Source organism: Anopheles arabiensis, chromosome 3 (genome assembly GCF_016920715.1).
Source record: "Anopheles arabiensis isolate DONGOLA chromosome 3, AaraD3, whole genome shotgun sequence".
Classification (NCBI taxonomy): domain Eukaryota; kingdom Metazoa; phylum Arthropoda; class Insecta; order Diptera; family Culicidae; genus Anopheles; species Anopheles arabiensis.
In genome coordinates this window covers 90162665-90178555 of record NC_053518.1, presented here as the reverse complement: position 1 = coordinate 90178555, position 15891 = coordinate 90162665, and the positions used below count along the sequence as shown (strand labels likewise).

General features: G+C 44.7%; 2 protein-coding genes and 1 long non-coding RNA gene across 9 annotated transcripts in view; 1 reads left to right on the top strand and 2 right to left on the bottom strand.

The window, feature by feature from the left end:
- Positions 1-88: 88 nt before the first annotated feature.
- Positions 89-14643, bottom strand: LOC120900076 (6-phosphofructo-2-kinase/fructose-2,6-bisphosphatase-like). 7 transcript variants are annotated; one of them, XM_040306634.1, is made up of 9 exons: positions 14115-14643; positions 5819-6105; positions 5041-5175; positions 4743-4790; positions 3688-3945; positions 3392-3610; positions 3090-3324; positions 2893-3020; positions 89-183 (listed from the first exon to the last, which is right to left on the bottom strand). In XM_040306634.1, exons 1-9 carry the CDS (start codon positions 14407-14409, stop codon positions 136-138), a joined length of 1653 nt encoding a protein of 550 aa, XP_040162568.1. In that variant the 5' UTR covers positions 14410-14643; the 3' UTR covers positions 89-135. The 7 variants fall into 7 exon arrangements, with proteins under 7 accessions (XP_040162568.1, XP_040162567.1, XP_040162569.1 ...); XM_040306633.1 differs by lacking the exon at positions 89-183 and adding an exon at positions 389-1397 and having other exon boundaries at positions 14115-14642; XM_040306631.1 differs by lacking the exon at positions 89-183 and adding an exon at positions 398-2122.
- On the top strand, positions 4294-5256 carry LOC120900077. The gene is made up of 2 exons (XR_005739139.1): positions 4294-4827; positions 4956-5256. It is a non-coding gene; the product is annotated as an uncharacterized LOC120900077 (long non-coding RNA).
- Positions 14644-15696: 1053 nt separating the features above from the next.
- LOC120900237 (chromodomain-helicase-DNA-binding protein Mi-2 homolog) overlaps positions 15697-15891 on the bottom strand; it is an 8808-nt gene continuing 8613 nt past the window's right edge. Inside the window, exon 3 of the mRNA XM_040306979.1 lies at positions 15697-15891. This exon is cut by the window's right edge and continues 742 nt beyond it. The gene's annotated coding sequence lies outside the window, so the exon portion shown is untranslated.

Genomic DNA, 15891 nt, shown 5'->3' with positions numbered 1-15891 from the left:
GAAGCTTGCTACTTTCGGACGTTTTCATCTAATTCAGCTCTCTTCGGATTTCATACTACGACTTCGGCACGTTAATGCTAGTACCATGTTATTTTATGCAATTCGAATAAAATACATAATTTATAATTATTATAATCAATCTATTAACGGAACTACCAAATCAGTACAAAGTGTGCAGCGTGCCTGAAAAGAGTTTTCAATATCAAATATCTGCACAATGAACAACACGTTTACTTTAATCACAATTAGAACTCACTCACTCACAAGGTGCAGTTAGAACCAAAAAAATAATTTTAATAATTCTTAAAAGAAAACTACTCTACTTACCTCGTTTAACTTTCAAAAGGCAATTTCGTTCCTTCGATTAAATATGGTTCACCATCATATCTTCAACATCTGTAGTATTGTGTTTTGCGCGAGCTGCTGTTTTTATTCAGTTTTAGTTTCGATTGTTCTTATACCCTGTAAAGAGCCCGCTTTTGCTATATTTATGTGTCTAGGGTAGTTATTACTTGATCCTGTGCTGTTTGTTTTTATTTCATTCGCTAACCTACGACTGTTCAGACTCGGACAAGGAATCCTATAAGAGAATATTTCTGAACAACAGCTATAGGACATCTATCATAGTAAATGTTGTTCTTTGAATGTATGTGTGTGTTTTACCTTCGTTTTTGTTAAACTTTATTAAATTAACCATTTTGCACAATTAAAATCTGAGGTTTTACCAAGATTTTACGTACATACCCCACAAATCATATGTCTTTTAGTGACGTTTAATGTTTTTTTTCCACTAAACTAGCTTTAAATATCGACAAATTAGAAGAGAACCAACAAATGCACAATGATGTTTGAGGAGTGCTATAGATTTGTAGCGAAAAAAATCGTACAACGTTTTTAAAAAAAGCATACAACCAAACAATAAGCGATTGGCTGATTCTGTAATCTTATTTACAACTTCATATACTCTACCATTTCCCTTACACACACTACGACTGTCTTGTACATAACTCTGTGCATCGTCTGTCCATTTCACCAACATCTCTTAGGATAGCAAAGGTACGAACGTGTTTGATCGACACACTGGACTCGGTATGGAACTACCATTTCTACGACCCTGCTAGGCGTATCATCCCATTTCCTACCAACTGGAGAAATATCTAAAGGCAACGATTTCGATCAATGGCATCGTTGGGTGTCAGGGTGTTTTAGGGATGCAATATCAAAATGCTACGTGATTGCAATCAGCCATACCAAAAAAAACCGCAAAAGCGCATTCCAGCCGCGGGGAGAGAATGAGGCAGAGAGTCAGAGATCCTTCGGTGTTTAATGGTCTACTTTTTCTCCGCTGGGTTTGGGTTTGGTTTCCCCACAAACTTTGCATCTAGCTGACCCGGTACCTAGAAAACACAATTTTGAAATCCCATCCCACACCCAGTTAGACGGTTTGTTTGTTTGTTAGCTTGAATGGATTTGTAATGTTTTTGTATGCGTGAAATGATGTATTGTAACGAGAATGTACAAAGGAAGAGCATTCTAAAAGCGATAGTAAAAGAAAGGAGAACCCAATTATTGCCATTTTATTGTCCTCTCCATCCTAAACAACATAATATAAATGAGGTACCCTTCATGTGGAACAAAAAAAAACAGTTTAAAAATGATAGCAGACGCACAAAAATAAGACCAGAATATCCTTTACAAATGAAATGATTGATAATGTGATACAACAATTAAAGCAAATGGTAAGTGATGTCCAAAGCAAGACAGTATCGAGAGCCTGGTGAAAGATCACATGATTTAAAATATATAAAAAAAATAACTCAACCATCAATGTCCACTAATCCGGAAAAGAAACATTTTAGCCACCGTAATAAGCAAAGAGAACAACGAACATTGTTTAAAAACTAAATAAAAAACTCCTCTACACATATTACTCAGAACTTTTGGGACAGCTTTAGAAACAGGAACTGCTCCCGTGTAATAATGCCCTACTAGAAGCGATGATTTACGAGTTGTTGGGAAAGAAACGACATTCTCCATTGGAGCCGTTCAGAATGATCTGCTTTCCGTTCGGAGGGCTACCGCCCGCGGTGCTGTCGAAGGAATCGTCCAGATCCAGCTCACTCTGGAAGAGAAAGGTTTGGGATAGTGGACAGTGGTGCAAGGGGAAGGAGGAGTAGGAGGAGGAGAGTTCATAGAACGGGGAAGGTATGTATGATTGGAACGTGACCGCCCACATGTGCGTTTGTCCCATGAGAGGGTAAAGTAATCAGTATCGGAGAAAGAAAGAGAGATATAAGGTTGATGTTTAAATTTTGAGCTGCTTCCAAACAACAGCAGTAATCAAACTTCACTACAGCTGTTAGTACAAACCGAATCAGTTTCAAATCGACAGCAGTACAGCGTTGTTAGTTGAGGAAGCTAGCGGAGTAGCGTGAAGGGTACGATTGTTATACATGGGAGCGGCGCATTAGGCAAGAAAGGAGAGGACAGAAAAAGGAGGATAGGAAGAGCGAGTATGGGAAAATCTTACGGCGATAGGTTTTGTAGCCGTTTTGCAGGCACTGCAAACGACACTTTCAGCACGTCTGCTTTAACCACCCTCTGCAGTAAGTCGATATTACTAACCTTTTCTCGACACAATAGGTGCTCCGATTGAGCGAAATTAATTTTAGTGCCACCCTACTTCATTTACCCCACAAAAAAAACCGGATTAGCACAACACTTACAAGGGGACACACCCAAACCTCTACCATTAATTAATAGCAACAGTAACCAAACAGTTCAATCATAATCGCAAAACAAGCATACAAAAACGACAACAAAGCAACGGACGATGGTCAGTAATAGCATTTGGTTAGGGACAGAATGGATTAAATCTTTGCAAAAACTCACCTCTGGTTTGGCGCGATGCGTATCGACTGCATGAATTGGGAGCATAATGTGTTCCACCTTGCAACCGTACGCGACCGGCGTCAGCTTGATGATCGTGTGGAGAGGCACTTTCAAGTACGGAAGTTCATCTGGAAAGGCCCACACAAAAACGCCCATTATTTCTTGCCACACAGGATATCCTCCACCGTGGTACTTACCGGCAGATTTGTCCAAAAAATATGCCAGCACGCAGCGCAGCACGGCCTGGTGTGACACGACCAGCACGTTCCCTTGCCGCTCCAGCTCCATCATGACCGGTTCCAGCCGCACCACCAGATCTTCGTAGCTCTCGCCGCGCGGATAGCGATAGGCGAACTTGTTCTGATCGCGTGCCTTAAACTCTTCCGGGAAACGCAGCTGAATGTCTTCGTATGTCATTTCCTCGCAAATGCCCTACGATACAAAGTGAAAGTATGATGAAAACGCCGATCCGGAAGCGTTAAGGTGAGAAAATGCTTACCGCATCGATTTCGTTCAGCGCCTTCCAGCGTTCCTGCGGTGCGTTCACATCGGCGACGGTTTGTATTGTCCTTTTGAGCCAGGACGTCCACACGCGCAGTCCTTCGATCTGCTGCTCGTCGATGTACTTGGCAAGTGCCTGCGCGTAGCGGCGGCCCCGTTCGCTCAGATTGGAATCGCCACCGATCAGTCCCTGTAGGTTGTGTTCGCTTTCTCCGTGCTAGGCAGAGGCAAAGGTAACGTGATGAGTTTTGTTTGTTCAATTTTTATTTTCTCCTTTTTCCTTTTTTTACTTACTCTGGTGAGATAGATCGTTCTGGGGGTAATGTGAATGTTCATCAGATAGTACACGATGCGCGACTGTATGTGTCCCTCGTGCTTGTGCACCACCACCTTTTCGCCCGTGTTGTAGATCTTCATGTAGGACAGATCCTTCTCCAGCTCCTCGCTCAGCGGCTCGTACCGTTCCTGGTAGTGCTCGATGCGCAGCCGGAAGTCCGACAACGCTTCATCCATGTTCATGTTCCGATAGTCGGGGCTACTTACTTTTACTTCCTATGGGGAGTGAAAAAGTGCGATTTGCCACGCGAGCACCGAAAAGAAAACAACAAAAACACAACTGTTTGTTAGTTACTTTCCTTTTTTTGGGGGTTTGTTGTTGGAAGTATGTTGGATGAGGCACATTGTTTTTTTTTTAATCAATGAGAAAACAATTCAACAGTTAACAAATCAATCAAACTACATAAAATGGGTTCGAGAACAACAAACGCATTCATTTTTAAGGAATTTTAATTTAAAACGAATAGAGAGTTAGCGCATTAATAATGGACCAGGACCATCGCCTTTCATCAACGTATGCCTTGACAAATGTCATTTTTGCAAATGTCATTGGTCCACATTTTTTATTTCATATTTTTGTATTAATGCAACCAAAATTATGGATCCATCCATCAATCAACACCCTTCGGACCCGTTAGAAGAAGGAACAAATCTTGTGAAAACCATCATAACGATAGCCCTGGTAGCATCTAACTGTAGCAACATACCGAGCGGCAAGGTTGAAATCGCTCGATCATACCTGGAACGGCTTCACGCCGCAGCGATAAACAAGGGCGAAACGGTGCCCAATGTGGAAAGGATGCTGCTGTACCTGAATTCACACATGGAGCAGCTACCGGCGGTACGAGCACATGGGCAAACCACGAACAACACGGAAAACACACAAAATCTACACCAGTCGTAAAACGGTTAGTGACGTCATTTATGGAAAATTTATGTGTATGCGTATACCGGACACTGGCCGTTGTGTTAATCATTTTTAACACACACACACACTGCACAACAATAGTCACCTCGTTCGGAATTAATGGCGGATGATGCTCCAAGCCACTGATCTTGACCTGGCATGATGAATGGGAGGAAAACCGGACGTCAAACGTAAGCGTATTCGTATTCGATTCGTAAAGGAAATACATATTCTATTGTTTGATTGATGCTCGTTACTATTAATCAAATAATCGCCAATTCAAACCTAACTTTTTCGTTTTCTATGTTTTTTTAAACAGCAAAAAGGTCAAATGTGAAATGGGCCAAAGCGTTGGAAGAGAAACTATGTACCGCCACACGATACTCCAACCATGTTATGCTTACCATAATGTTCTGTTCGATAATGCTGGGATCGTCACAGACCGACTCGACGAAAAAGAGCTTATAGCCCATCTTTTTTACCACAATTTCGCGTATCATCTGACGCCGGTCGCGGGTAGAATTTGTAGCATCAAACACCTAAAATAAACGAAAGAGTGAAACATGAATATTCATTCAAAATTATTGCTGAGGGAATAAAATCGAAAGCGTACAGTATAATTTATGAAGCTGAGCAATTTGTGTTCATTTCGTGTGGCAAACAGGGAGCAAACGTCTCCCATTCGCGATGGTTCTAGGTGTACGTTACACAGCTGTTCATAAACAACCCTACAATCTACCGAATAAACAAACAAACATGATCCAGCCGAAGTTTGCTTGTAAACCTTTGCACCATTGGCCTGTCCCTTCCCCTCATGCTTCCATACTTCCTGACGACGTACGTTTAATTTGTACACCGTCGCATCGCATCATTCCGGATGCATCCAAACTGCAGCGGCCAGTCAATTTCTTATCGATTCTTTCTGTTTCCATTACAACCACAACAGCTTCAGCACGCGCCCAAGCTGTGGCCTCGTTTGGAACGATTTATAACTAACACGGCGCAGAGGTATGAGATTAAGGCACAATCCAGTAATCGCACAATGAGCTGTGTTTATCGATACACGGCTTCGAAAAGTATCCTAATCATGTTGTAAATAAAATTAATTGATAAGCTTTCCTCCTTCCTATCATTCCCTTGCACGCCCAAATCAACCTTTAACCCTCCCGCCGATTGACTTACCGCCACTTCGCCACCATTTTCCAACCAGTTGCAAACGTCCTCCAGCGCCAGCTCGGCACAGTGCTGCCGGATCGCCATCGCTTCCTCATTGTCCGGGCGGAAAAACTCATGACTGCGGTAGGCGTCGGTCGCATGGCGCCGGTACTCGCCCAGATTGAACACCTTCGTGTTGATGCCGATCCAGTTTAGGTAGCGGGACAGCTTTTTCGAGATGTACGTTTTGCCGCGGGCCGGCAGCCCGACCATCGCAATCACGTGCGGACTGTTCACATAGTTGGCACGCTCGCCTGGGAAGAAAAGAAGCAAATCATAAAACATAAATAAACGAACATTTGGACAACCGGATGTATGGTTGTGGTTTTCCAAGGCTATTTTGCGCACCATTGCCAAACGTTTCCTTGTTGAGAAATTTCCATCCGAGCGAGATCATATTGTCGCTGGACTCTTTTTCGCCAGTTGCCATTGCCTACTTCTCACAGCACTACTTTCACCGACTAGCAAAAAGGACTTGAACGTTGATGGACTACAATTAGGATTGGTTACGATGTACTTCCAGCTACACTATTCACAGCCGAACGCACATACTCCACGGCCCGATCGCTAAACCAACACTGTGCGCGCTTCCCGTAGGGCCGTCCTACTGCAATCTTACTCCGTCGCCGAATGAGGCGAAGGGACAGGCAATGCAATGCAAGCGACGAAGCAAACCGACCACGGCCTAGAAATTAGATAACGATGCAATCTGTACCGATGCTTCCCGTTCCCTCATATGCGTCCCACACCACCACCAAGCACCTCCTGTGAAGCGTTCAATGGTTGGTGGTTTTTGCTACTGGTTAAACTAAAAACTCTGGCCGAGGGTAAAATCGTGTTTTTTGTCACGCTAAAACAAATGGCTGTGAAGTGAAAGATGGGGAAAGTTGCACAATGTTTGGTTGTTCTTTTTTATTACTGTTGCACAAATCCGATGCTGTGTTGTTGTTGTTGCGCAGCTGAACGCCGGGAGCTGTCAAATTCGCCCGTACAACATTTTGACGTTCAAATATCACTGCATCTCGCTCATTTTCTCTACCCTTCCTTTACTTGCCTACAGGTCTCGTTTCCAAGTGACCTTTTGTGAGCGAGAAAAAATGTAAATAAACTTGGTGGTTGACTAAATTTTATGTAGGCAATTTTGTTCAATTATTTGCATAGCATTTGCAAATTGATGGGTAAGGGCCGTAGGAAAGTTGCTCAACGCGTAGGACCTCAATTCAAAGAGGCACACGCAAAAATCATTGCGAGGAAAATACCTGAATGAAACCAGATACCACATCCAGCGTCTGGTAAGTTTGTTACAAGTTGCAAGATCTTAAAAATCTTGAACCCTCAAAACCCTCACATCTTATTTCAAAAACGATCACCAACGAAGAAAAATCTCACCGATTTGCAGCGTTGGCGAGCTCATGAGAATCGGTTTTCGCCTAGCGGGCAATTATTCCTTCATGTGATGTTAGCGCCACCTATTGGACGTATGGGCTTAGTTTAGCAAAGAAACCAACCTTTCGTGTTCAGAATGTAAAGTATACTCTCTGAGTATTTCACAAGGTGCAAAGTATACTTTATAATGTTAAACTGTATTACACGTAGCTCATCCAGTGTAAGCCACAAATAACCAGTAGATAAATAAATGGTAAATATGGTCATTAGTTCCTTTCCTTATGGAAGTTCATCAGCAACAAAACACAGTGATTGGTGTAATTCCATTTGCCTACGAATGACTTACAAATCAAACATAGGGTAGGATCCTTATGTACCACCCTTCCTTTTTCCTATTTCCTAGTTCACTCATCGGTATCTAACCAGAGTGTTCGTAGAAAATTGCAACAAAATCGCTACTTTCCACAAGTGTGAACACGTGCCTGGCCACCAGTTGTTGGCGCGGCTACTTGTTTGGCATCAATTTGCAATTCTGATCCGCACACCAGGCACACACTGTAACACTTCATTCATGCAACACGCTGTCTCCTGATTTACAACAAATCGCGGCGCTAATGCGTGTCAACCATAAAGCATTTTGTTATCGCCTTATCAAGGAGTGAGTTCAAAGAATGTTGCTTCCATTAATTTTTTCACCATTTTTTTTAGCTCTGAGCGAGAATACGGTACCATACTTCAACAAAAAATGTTAAAGTGTAACAAAAAATCGTACTCATCCTGCACTACCGCCTACCGCCACCTTGTAGTTCAACGCTCCCACTAGAATTTAGCTGACGAACAGCGCACGATCGACAGTGATGACAAATTGAGCAGGAAACGTTCAATATGGTAACAACCCGAAGAAGCACGCCGGAGAAGCGCCGGCCAACGACGTTCACCGCCAGAGACATGTGTCAAGCGACAACGATAGGATGGCGCGGGTTTGAAAATGCGCAAGCAAAACCGCAGAGCCGCGTGCGTTCGCGCGCGCGGTTGTGTGTGTTTGATGACGCTAAAACCGGATTCATCGGCGTCTTGCCAATTCGTCACCCGTTACACACTGGGAGGGTGGTATTGGCGCTCGGTTGTTGTCTTTTTCGGGTGTTGTTTCTCCACCCCTATTCCAAGTAACGCAAGGAAGACGCACAGGTGTAGAGCGCTAAAAAACACACCCATGGCATGTTGTCACGTGATCGAAGCGTGTTTATTTTCAGAACGCATCAGAACCGGTTGACGAAAGCATAACCCGCAGGAAGTTCTTATTAGATAAGTGAGGAAGATCGCTCTTCAAAGCAGTTTTTGTTTTGTTTTTTTTTTTGTGTATATCACGCTAAGAAGATTAACCACATCAAATCAATACCACAGTGTTGGGTTTCGCCTAGCAAATCAATATTACGCATCAACACCCGCAGCAGAATCACCTGTTTGAGCGACAAGCACGCAACGGCTGTTTTTCTCTACTAAAACGTGGCCCCAAACACACGTGCTGCCCAAGGCGATAGTCTAACACAAGCCCAGAGTCCCGCTCTGCCACGATCCGGATTTAATTAGAGCGTTTTGCACGAATTTTCGTACCATAATTGCATTCGAAATTGGTCCATTTTCACACGACGAAGGATTAAGTTCGTGGTCACGATTTGTTTGACCACAGCTCAGAACCGGAACAGCAATTGACGTGCTCTTGTGAATAGAGTTGTGCATTGAGTGGTAAATAAAAGCAATTGATTCGTTGTGAGACAGTAAAAGGAAGGTTTTCTTTATACAGAAGTAATTAAAATTATTCCAAACGTGTCCTAAGGTGGTCAAATCAATAAATTAACACCAATAATACCCTCTTGATTCTAGATATTAGATTTTTGTCATTTTTTTAATCACCGACCTATTTTTATTGATTTTGCAACAAATCAATCAATCAAATATAACACCTTCAACTAGAGCTAGAAGCGTTCCCAACGGTTAAAAAGACCCTATAAGGTGTGGAGTGTACAAGTGTGATTGCGCGTTTGTTTATCATTATTCCCTAGAACTGGCGGTGATGGTGGTGGGTGCGAGTCGGGTGAGTAAACAAACAGCTCATATTTCGCCGCAACTGCATATTAGCGTTGCGTTGCAGTTTCATTTTCTACTTGGCGCTAATCATCCCGTTCCAGTAGCGCTTTATGACTCATTTTTGCTATGAGTAATAGCACTGTTTCTAACAGTGTTTCTAATGTGAAATTGGAATCTAACAGGAGAGCTTCGGGAGTGATCATGCAACAAGAGTAAGAATCATCCAATTTGTCTTTCGTTTGACCGCCAGAATACGTTGACCAATAGGAAGATGTCACTCGCAATGTCACGGTCGAATGGATTGCAAAGTGTACAGCGACCACAGCAAAGAAAGGGACCGAGCGGCACCCATGATAGACCAAACAGATAATGCATTATTACTATATACATGTATAGCACCGGCCAAGTGCGCCGGCCTCAGCAACAGCCGGCCCCTAAAGACGCAACCAGGCTATCGTAAATCACTTTCGCTTGATAATGGCCCCTCAGGTTCACCGTAACGTACGCTCGCCACTGATAAGCGGTCCAAACCAAAAACCAAACAAACCCGCCAACACTCTGGCTCTGTCCGCGCATTCTGGACCGCGCGCGCATGGTAGGCACATCATCCGAGAGGCGAGATTTCGCTGCGACGTAATCGATTACGACGATGTCCTAATAGAATTGCATGGCAAACGCGAGCGACCGCGCACACACACACAAACACGTCATTGGGACGCGACCTTGTGGTCATCGTAAGATCACTGGGAGCGGATGATCGGTGACGGTTCGTTGTTTGTCCGTGCTAAAAATTCGTACTGATTAAAGTCGGATTTGCGTCATGCTGTTGGCCTCGTTGCCGTTATCGACGGGAAAGTGTATTGCTTTGCGGACTATAAGTAAACAATATTCTGCTAGCGATGTAACGTTTGGAAAATATCTAAATAAATCGAATCCGACGTTTGCATTTACCAATAGGAATCCATGATCTTACTGGATTTTACTGGAATTCCTAGACATTCGATTAGTGCGACATAGGAAACATCACAACAAAAAAAACAATTACACTGCAAAATGAACCGGCACCACCACCAAGTCGTAAAAAAAGGTCAGAAACATAACAAACTCCTCCATCAAACAGTCGAAGCTATTTAGAGCCACCGCTTGGAGCACGGCAGATTAGCATCGCTGCGGGTAATAATAGCTAGGAACCAAGTGTCTCCAGCAGGCAAGTTCAACGACTACAAAGCTACTCTTGGCGGGTGCACGATAAGACCTGACCCTGATAAACCTAAACGGAGGTGCGTGTTTCCCAGGGCGCCAAATTGGCCACCACTACGATCTTCCGGCATCTCTTTAGTAGGTTCAAGGTGTATTTTTCAACAAGCATAAAGGAAGACCTTTAAAGACATCCTATTTTCCAGTCTAACACGGAAATACAATTATCCGTTTTGCGGGTTGGAACTGTTTTGCGCTATCTCGGCAAGACGTGCTGAAGAAATCCCCCTTGCGGTGGACGCAAATCGGTATCTTATCGATAGATAGGTCGTGTATCACACGACAGGTTCATGCATGCAGGGCAAGCTGATGAAGCATTTAGTTATGATTATTGAATGGTTTTGGAGAGCTAAAGGAAATTAAATGTTTTGTTCCAATATTGTTCTGCTTTGTAGCCTCCAAAGTGGAGTGTTCTTACCCCAAAGTTAATAAAGACTTAATTTCCAACAAACTTCTTTATTGGAGACAACTCGCAAACATTGGAGACCGATCTATCAATCATCCATCAATCCGGATGTAAATTAGGTGTCAAAATGTCGTCGAATAACTTAATTGCAGGGCAGAAAAGAACAACAAAAAAATGATAATAATACAAACTCTGCCTGTCAGAAAGCCCATTACATCAATCAACAAAACGGTATCACGTTCTGAGCGATGATGATGCACGTGCATCGCAGAAGGACACAAAATGTGTTGAACGTGCCTTGGAAAGTGTCGCTGTGTGTTTTTCGTATAAATTAATTATTTTCACCACCAAGCCAAACCGATCTGTACGTCTGTGAGTTCGCTGTTGGCATACAAAGCCCACCCACCGGCCGGCTTATTGACGCGCGATCGTAATCATCTAATGACTTTTCGTGCCGTCGCTTTGTCCCGATGAGCCATTTCCCACGCGGAGTGAGTAGCATTTCTACAGCTTCGATCATTCTCTCCCCCCAGCAAACCTAGCGCAGGTTCATTCGGAAGGCTTTTCCACACCCGAGAACCCGCACACACACACACAGTTATATAAACTAAAATAAACGCTTCACTAAACTGCAACCACAACAGTGCAAGCGACAGGACGGGGAAGGGGAAGTAAATTGCAGTGCAGGCGGGAAAATGTGCAAAAAAGAGCACGTGCCATCGCTTGCGAAGATGCAACTACCCTGACGGCGTCCAACGTCGTTGAAGCTAAAAAGGGGGATGAAGAAGCGTACTCTTACCGAGCGTGCCACACCCATTCGTGACGGGTGGACGCGAGGATGGGTGGAAAATTGGTGTGCGGGAAACCCCCAAGGACATTGTAGTACATTGTCCAACCAGAAGCTAAGCTCTTCCTGTTGGTTGTATGTGTGTGTGTCTGTGTGACTGTGTCAGGTGCATCTTCTCGTGCCGAGGAGCAACTGGTGCCATTCTTTTCCTTTCCGTACGGTTTCCCAAGTTCAAGGGCGTCTTCCCCCCGAGGGGGTCCGTTTATGGGGATGAGACTCATTATTCAACTCCACGCTTGAGGAGGGAAGGTTGTGTGGCATTGTGTTGCATTTTACGCTTTCGTTAAGGGAAACGAGTGCTCCCTTTCTGGTGTTACGCGCTTCATAAAGGCCAAAGAGGGAAACAGGAAATTGTATTACAATTCCAGCAGTACATTACATGTCTTTAGGATGTCTAAGGCATCCATGCTTCATTCATACTAACAACACTTTCTGATCGAACAGCGAACTTCACAAAACAATTGACCAAAAAGCTAGTTTCCATGCGTGAGTCTCTTCGTCTAGTAATTCGACCTCCAAAAAAAAGATGTTCCCGGTAGCCCAGATCACAAACAGACCATCATCATAGACTGCACAGTTGATCCCGGATAACCTCCCTTAATTAGAGCACCAAAAAGAACGGACGTTGTTGATTGATGGTAAGCACGCGATACAAATTGAAACCGAAGTCACGAGATGGTCAACAGATTCTTTTAGAGCTCGAACTCACAAACCTTTAAGCTAATCCCTAGCAGTTCAACGGCCTCCATGGGGTGGGCCGACAGCAAAAAAAACCCCTGACCCTGGCCTTCCCAACGGTCAGTTACATCGTTTTTCAAACGCATAAACAGTATGAAATCCGGTTCATCCCTTTGGTGGGACGCGATTCGTTCGGAATTAAAAATATATCTTCTTGCTATCAGGGGGAGGCCTGTTTTCGCCTCTCAGCTGATGCCGATGCCGACAGGAGTGTGGGGCGTTTAGAGCGACAAAAACCACCCTACATTTCTCTGATGGGCGCTGACAATATTTGTGGCACGATGTGGAAAGGGAAAATCAATCAACAAAAGGAAGCCCCATATGGTTGGGTGCGTGGAAAAATGAACTTGTTTCGTCCAACAAGTGTCACGCGAGTGGTTCGGATAGTTTTTCACAGCAGTGCGAATAAAGCAGGCTTTGACAAACACAAGGGGAGCAGCCGGATTACGTCTTCCAAGTTACCGGTCTAGTGGCGACGGAATGTGTTATTTAAAAGGCTGATATGTGACAAGCAAAAATAAATACGAATCCCACCACCTCAAACTACAACTGTAAGTGCACGAGGGTAGCGTATGATCGGACCGGTAGCAAAAGACCACCAAAAAATGGCAAAACACCGCCCAAAAACGTGCTTTGCTTCCTTGGCACTGATGTTCCTGGCCACTGCGGGGGAACAGGAATGCATATTTGAAACCAACAAAAAAAAGCAAAAGTAGAAGAAGGGTCACAAAATTTGTAAAACAACCAGGAAAAGTGCGCCCCGCGAATACACAGCGCGGAGTTCTATTTTTAATGTAGCGCCCGTACCAAAATTTTCACCACCGAGCGTCTCCATCGCCCATCCGTAGTAGGCCGAAAATGTTTGAAGTATGTGTATGTATGTGTGTGTGTGACTTTTCCTTCTGCTTCTTTTAGCCACTCGACTTTTGGGTGTGCAAACCCGCGTCAATGGTTATGTCGCTTCCAACTGTTTCCTACACCCCCCCTTTTTTGCCATTTTCCTTGCTACTCTTCGGTTTCTCTTTTTCCTTTTCCTTCAACCCGCCACCCCGGATATATGCTTTACTACATACCGTCCCTCCCGAGATCATCACTATCATCGTCGGTGTCACTCGGTTGTGCCTTCTACGTCACTTTCATGGTCACGGCGCAACACACGCACTGTATGCGTCGGAGGGGACGGACGGGCGGACGGGGGGAGCATAATCGTATGGCGTGATATTCTTCTCAGCCGGTCCCTTCCGAACTCACTCTCTGTCTCTCTCTCCTGCTCCTTCTCTTCCCAGATTCGCTCGCGTGCGCATTTCAATCTCACACTCCAATTTACGCTCGTTGCCATAGTTTCCACAATGCCTACCACCCGCCCTTTTCGTGGTAGGAGAAACGGGGTAGAAAAATGCCTCCCTTGTTTCGCTTCCATTTCGCTTGCATACCGGCGGAAATGTTGGACACGAGTTTGGCACGGGAATTGCTTTGTTGTTTGTGGTTGTTGTTGTTGCTGGTGTTGCTGCTGGAAAAAACACACAAAACCCGACACTTACCCCGTATCGGGAACGGTTTCGTCTGGATGGTTTCGGTCGTCGGGGGCAGCATCTTCCGCGTGCCCTCGGACATGACGCTGGGGCAGAGCTGAATTTCGCTGAGCGCCTCGCCGTACTGCTTGCCGCCGCTCTGGCTCGATGTGCGCACTCGCAGCGAACGGGACGCGATGGCCGCGGCCACAGCGGACGCGGTCGGGGCAGTCGCCGGTAGGGACGGGCCGGTCGCCGGATTGCTGCTGCCGGTGGCACCACTACCACCACCACCACCACCACCAGCACTCACTATTACGTCCATCGTGGGCACGGGAGCAGGCGGTTTTGGGATGATTAATCACTGATAAAATCCAAAAGGGCGCGCGCCGGACGCGTCCGGAGAAATACCGACACAGCACAACAATAATTTCACTAACACACACACACACGCACACGCGGGAACGCTGCGCACACTGAACTGACAGAAGAATGTCGAGGCGCGGGAAGAACGACCTCACGCTATCGCTGCTATCCGTCAAATGAATGCTTTTCGCAACGTTTGAAGTACAGCTGCCGCCGTGCGCATCCACTACCTCCAAAGTCCCCACAAACAAGCTGTGATACTCCGTGATATATGCTGTTGTCTCTTTCATTCTGCCCGCTTGCTATCAGTCGCTGAAACGGAGAATGAGAGAGTGAGAGAATGACATCCTGCGAGCGGTCGCTCCATGCTCACTCTTTTCAACCGGCCAATGCGAGACAGAGAGTCAGCGAACGAGCAAGCGAGAGAGAGAGAGAGAGAGATGGCACAACGCCGGGAGAGCGCGCCCCGAAACGACCTTGGCGCGGCGTTGACAACGCACGTTTTGTTTACATTTTCTTCCGTTTCGGATATGGCGCGGCTTTTTTTGTTGGAAATTTTATTCCTTTCACCTTTCTTCCTAGGCCGGCATCCTGCTGGGTGCCAAATTGGGTGCCATCGGTGCGAGTGGAAAATTTTCCAACCACAAGTCTACCTGCCTGTCTTTGACTACCTTCGCGCCAATAGGAAAAGCTCGTTTGAATGGTTAATTATGTTGTGGAAAGTTTCCGAACCAAAAACTCGAGCAGGTAGTTGACGATGGAGGCATCGTAACAAGGAGCTGTGTTCCTTTTTATTGGTTGGATGGAATTTTCCACTCTATTGTTCCCGTTTTGCTTTGTGGTACCTTCATTCGTTCAATGTGGGCTTCCATCAAATGATGCTGCACTTAGCTCCATGGCTTGCCATGTGCCTTACATAGAACATATAACTTGAGGATACAAACATGGTAATATTAGATAGATTTACAGGTAGCTTTTGCACTTAAATTGTTAATTAGGTAAAATATATTTACTGTGAATAATTATAAAAATCAAAAATCCGTACAAATTGCTGTCATTCGATGCCAACGAAGAGAAACCCTGCAAGTGCTACGTTGGAAGTTTGCAGTTGTTAGCGAACAATATGGCCAAACATCGCCCAACACCAACATTGTATTTAGCGAATAGCTTTCTGTGCTGCTCGTTCCTCAAATTCAAGCCTTTTATCTAAATACATTTTAATGAAAAGGTCAGACACTTCAATTTTGCTTTTTTTTTGGTGAGAGTTTATTTGAACCGTGTTTTAGAAGCCCGGTTTGCCAGTGTTTTTAGTCGATAATTTATATGCTTACACAGGTAATTTGCTGACGCCCCTGGGAGCGCAGCCCAATCCTAACGTTACGGTACCGTATGTTACTCGCTAATCTTGTCTTAATTTAAGTGGTTGTTTGCTTTCTTACAC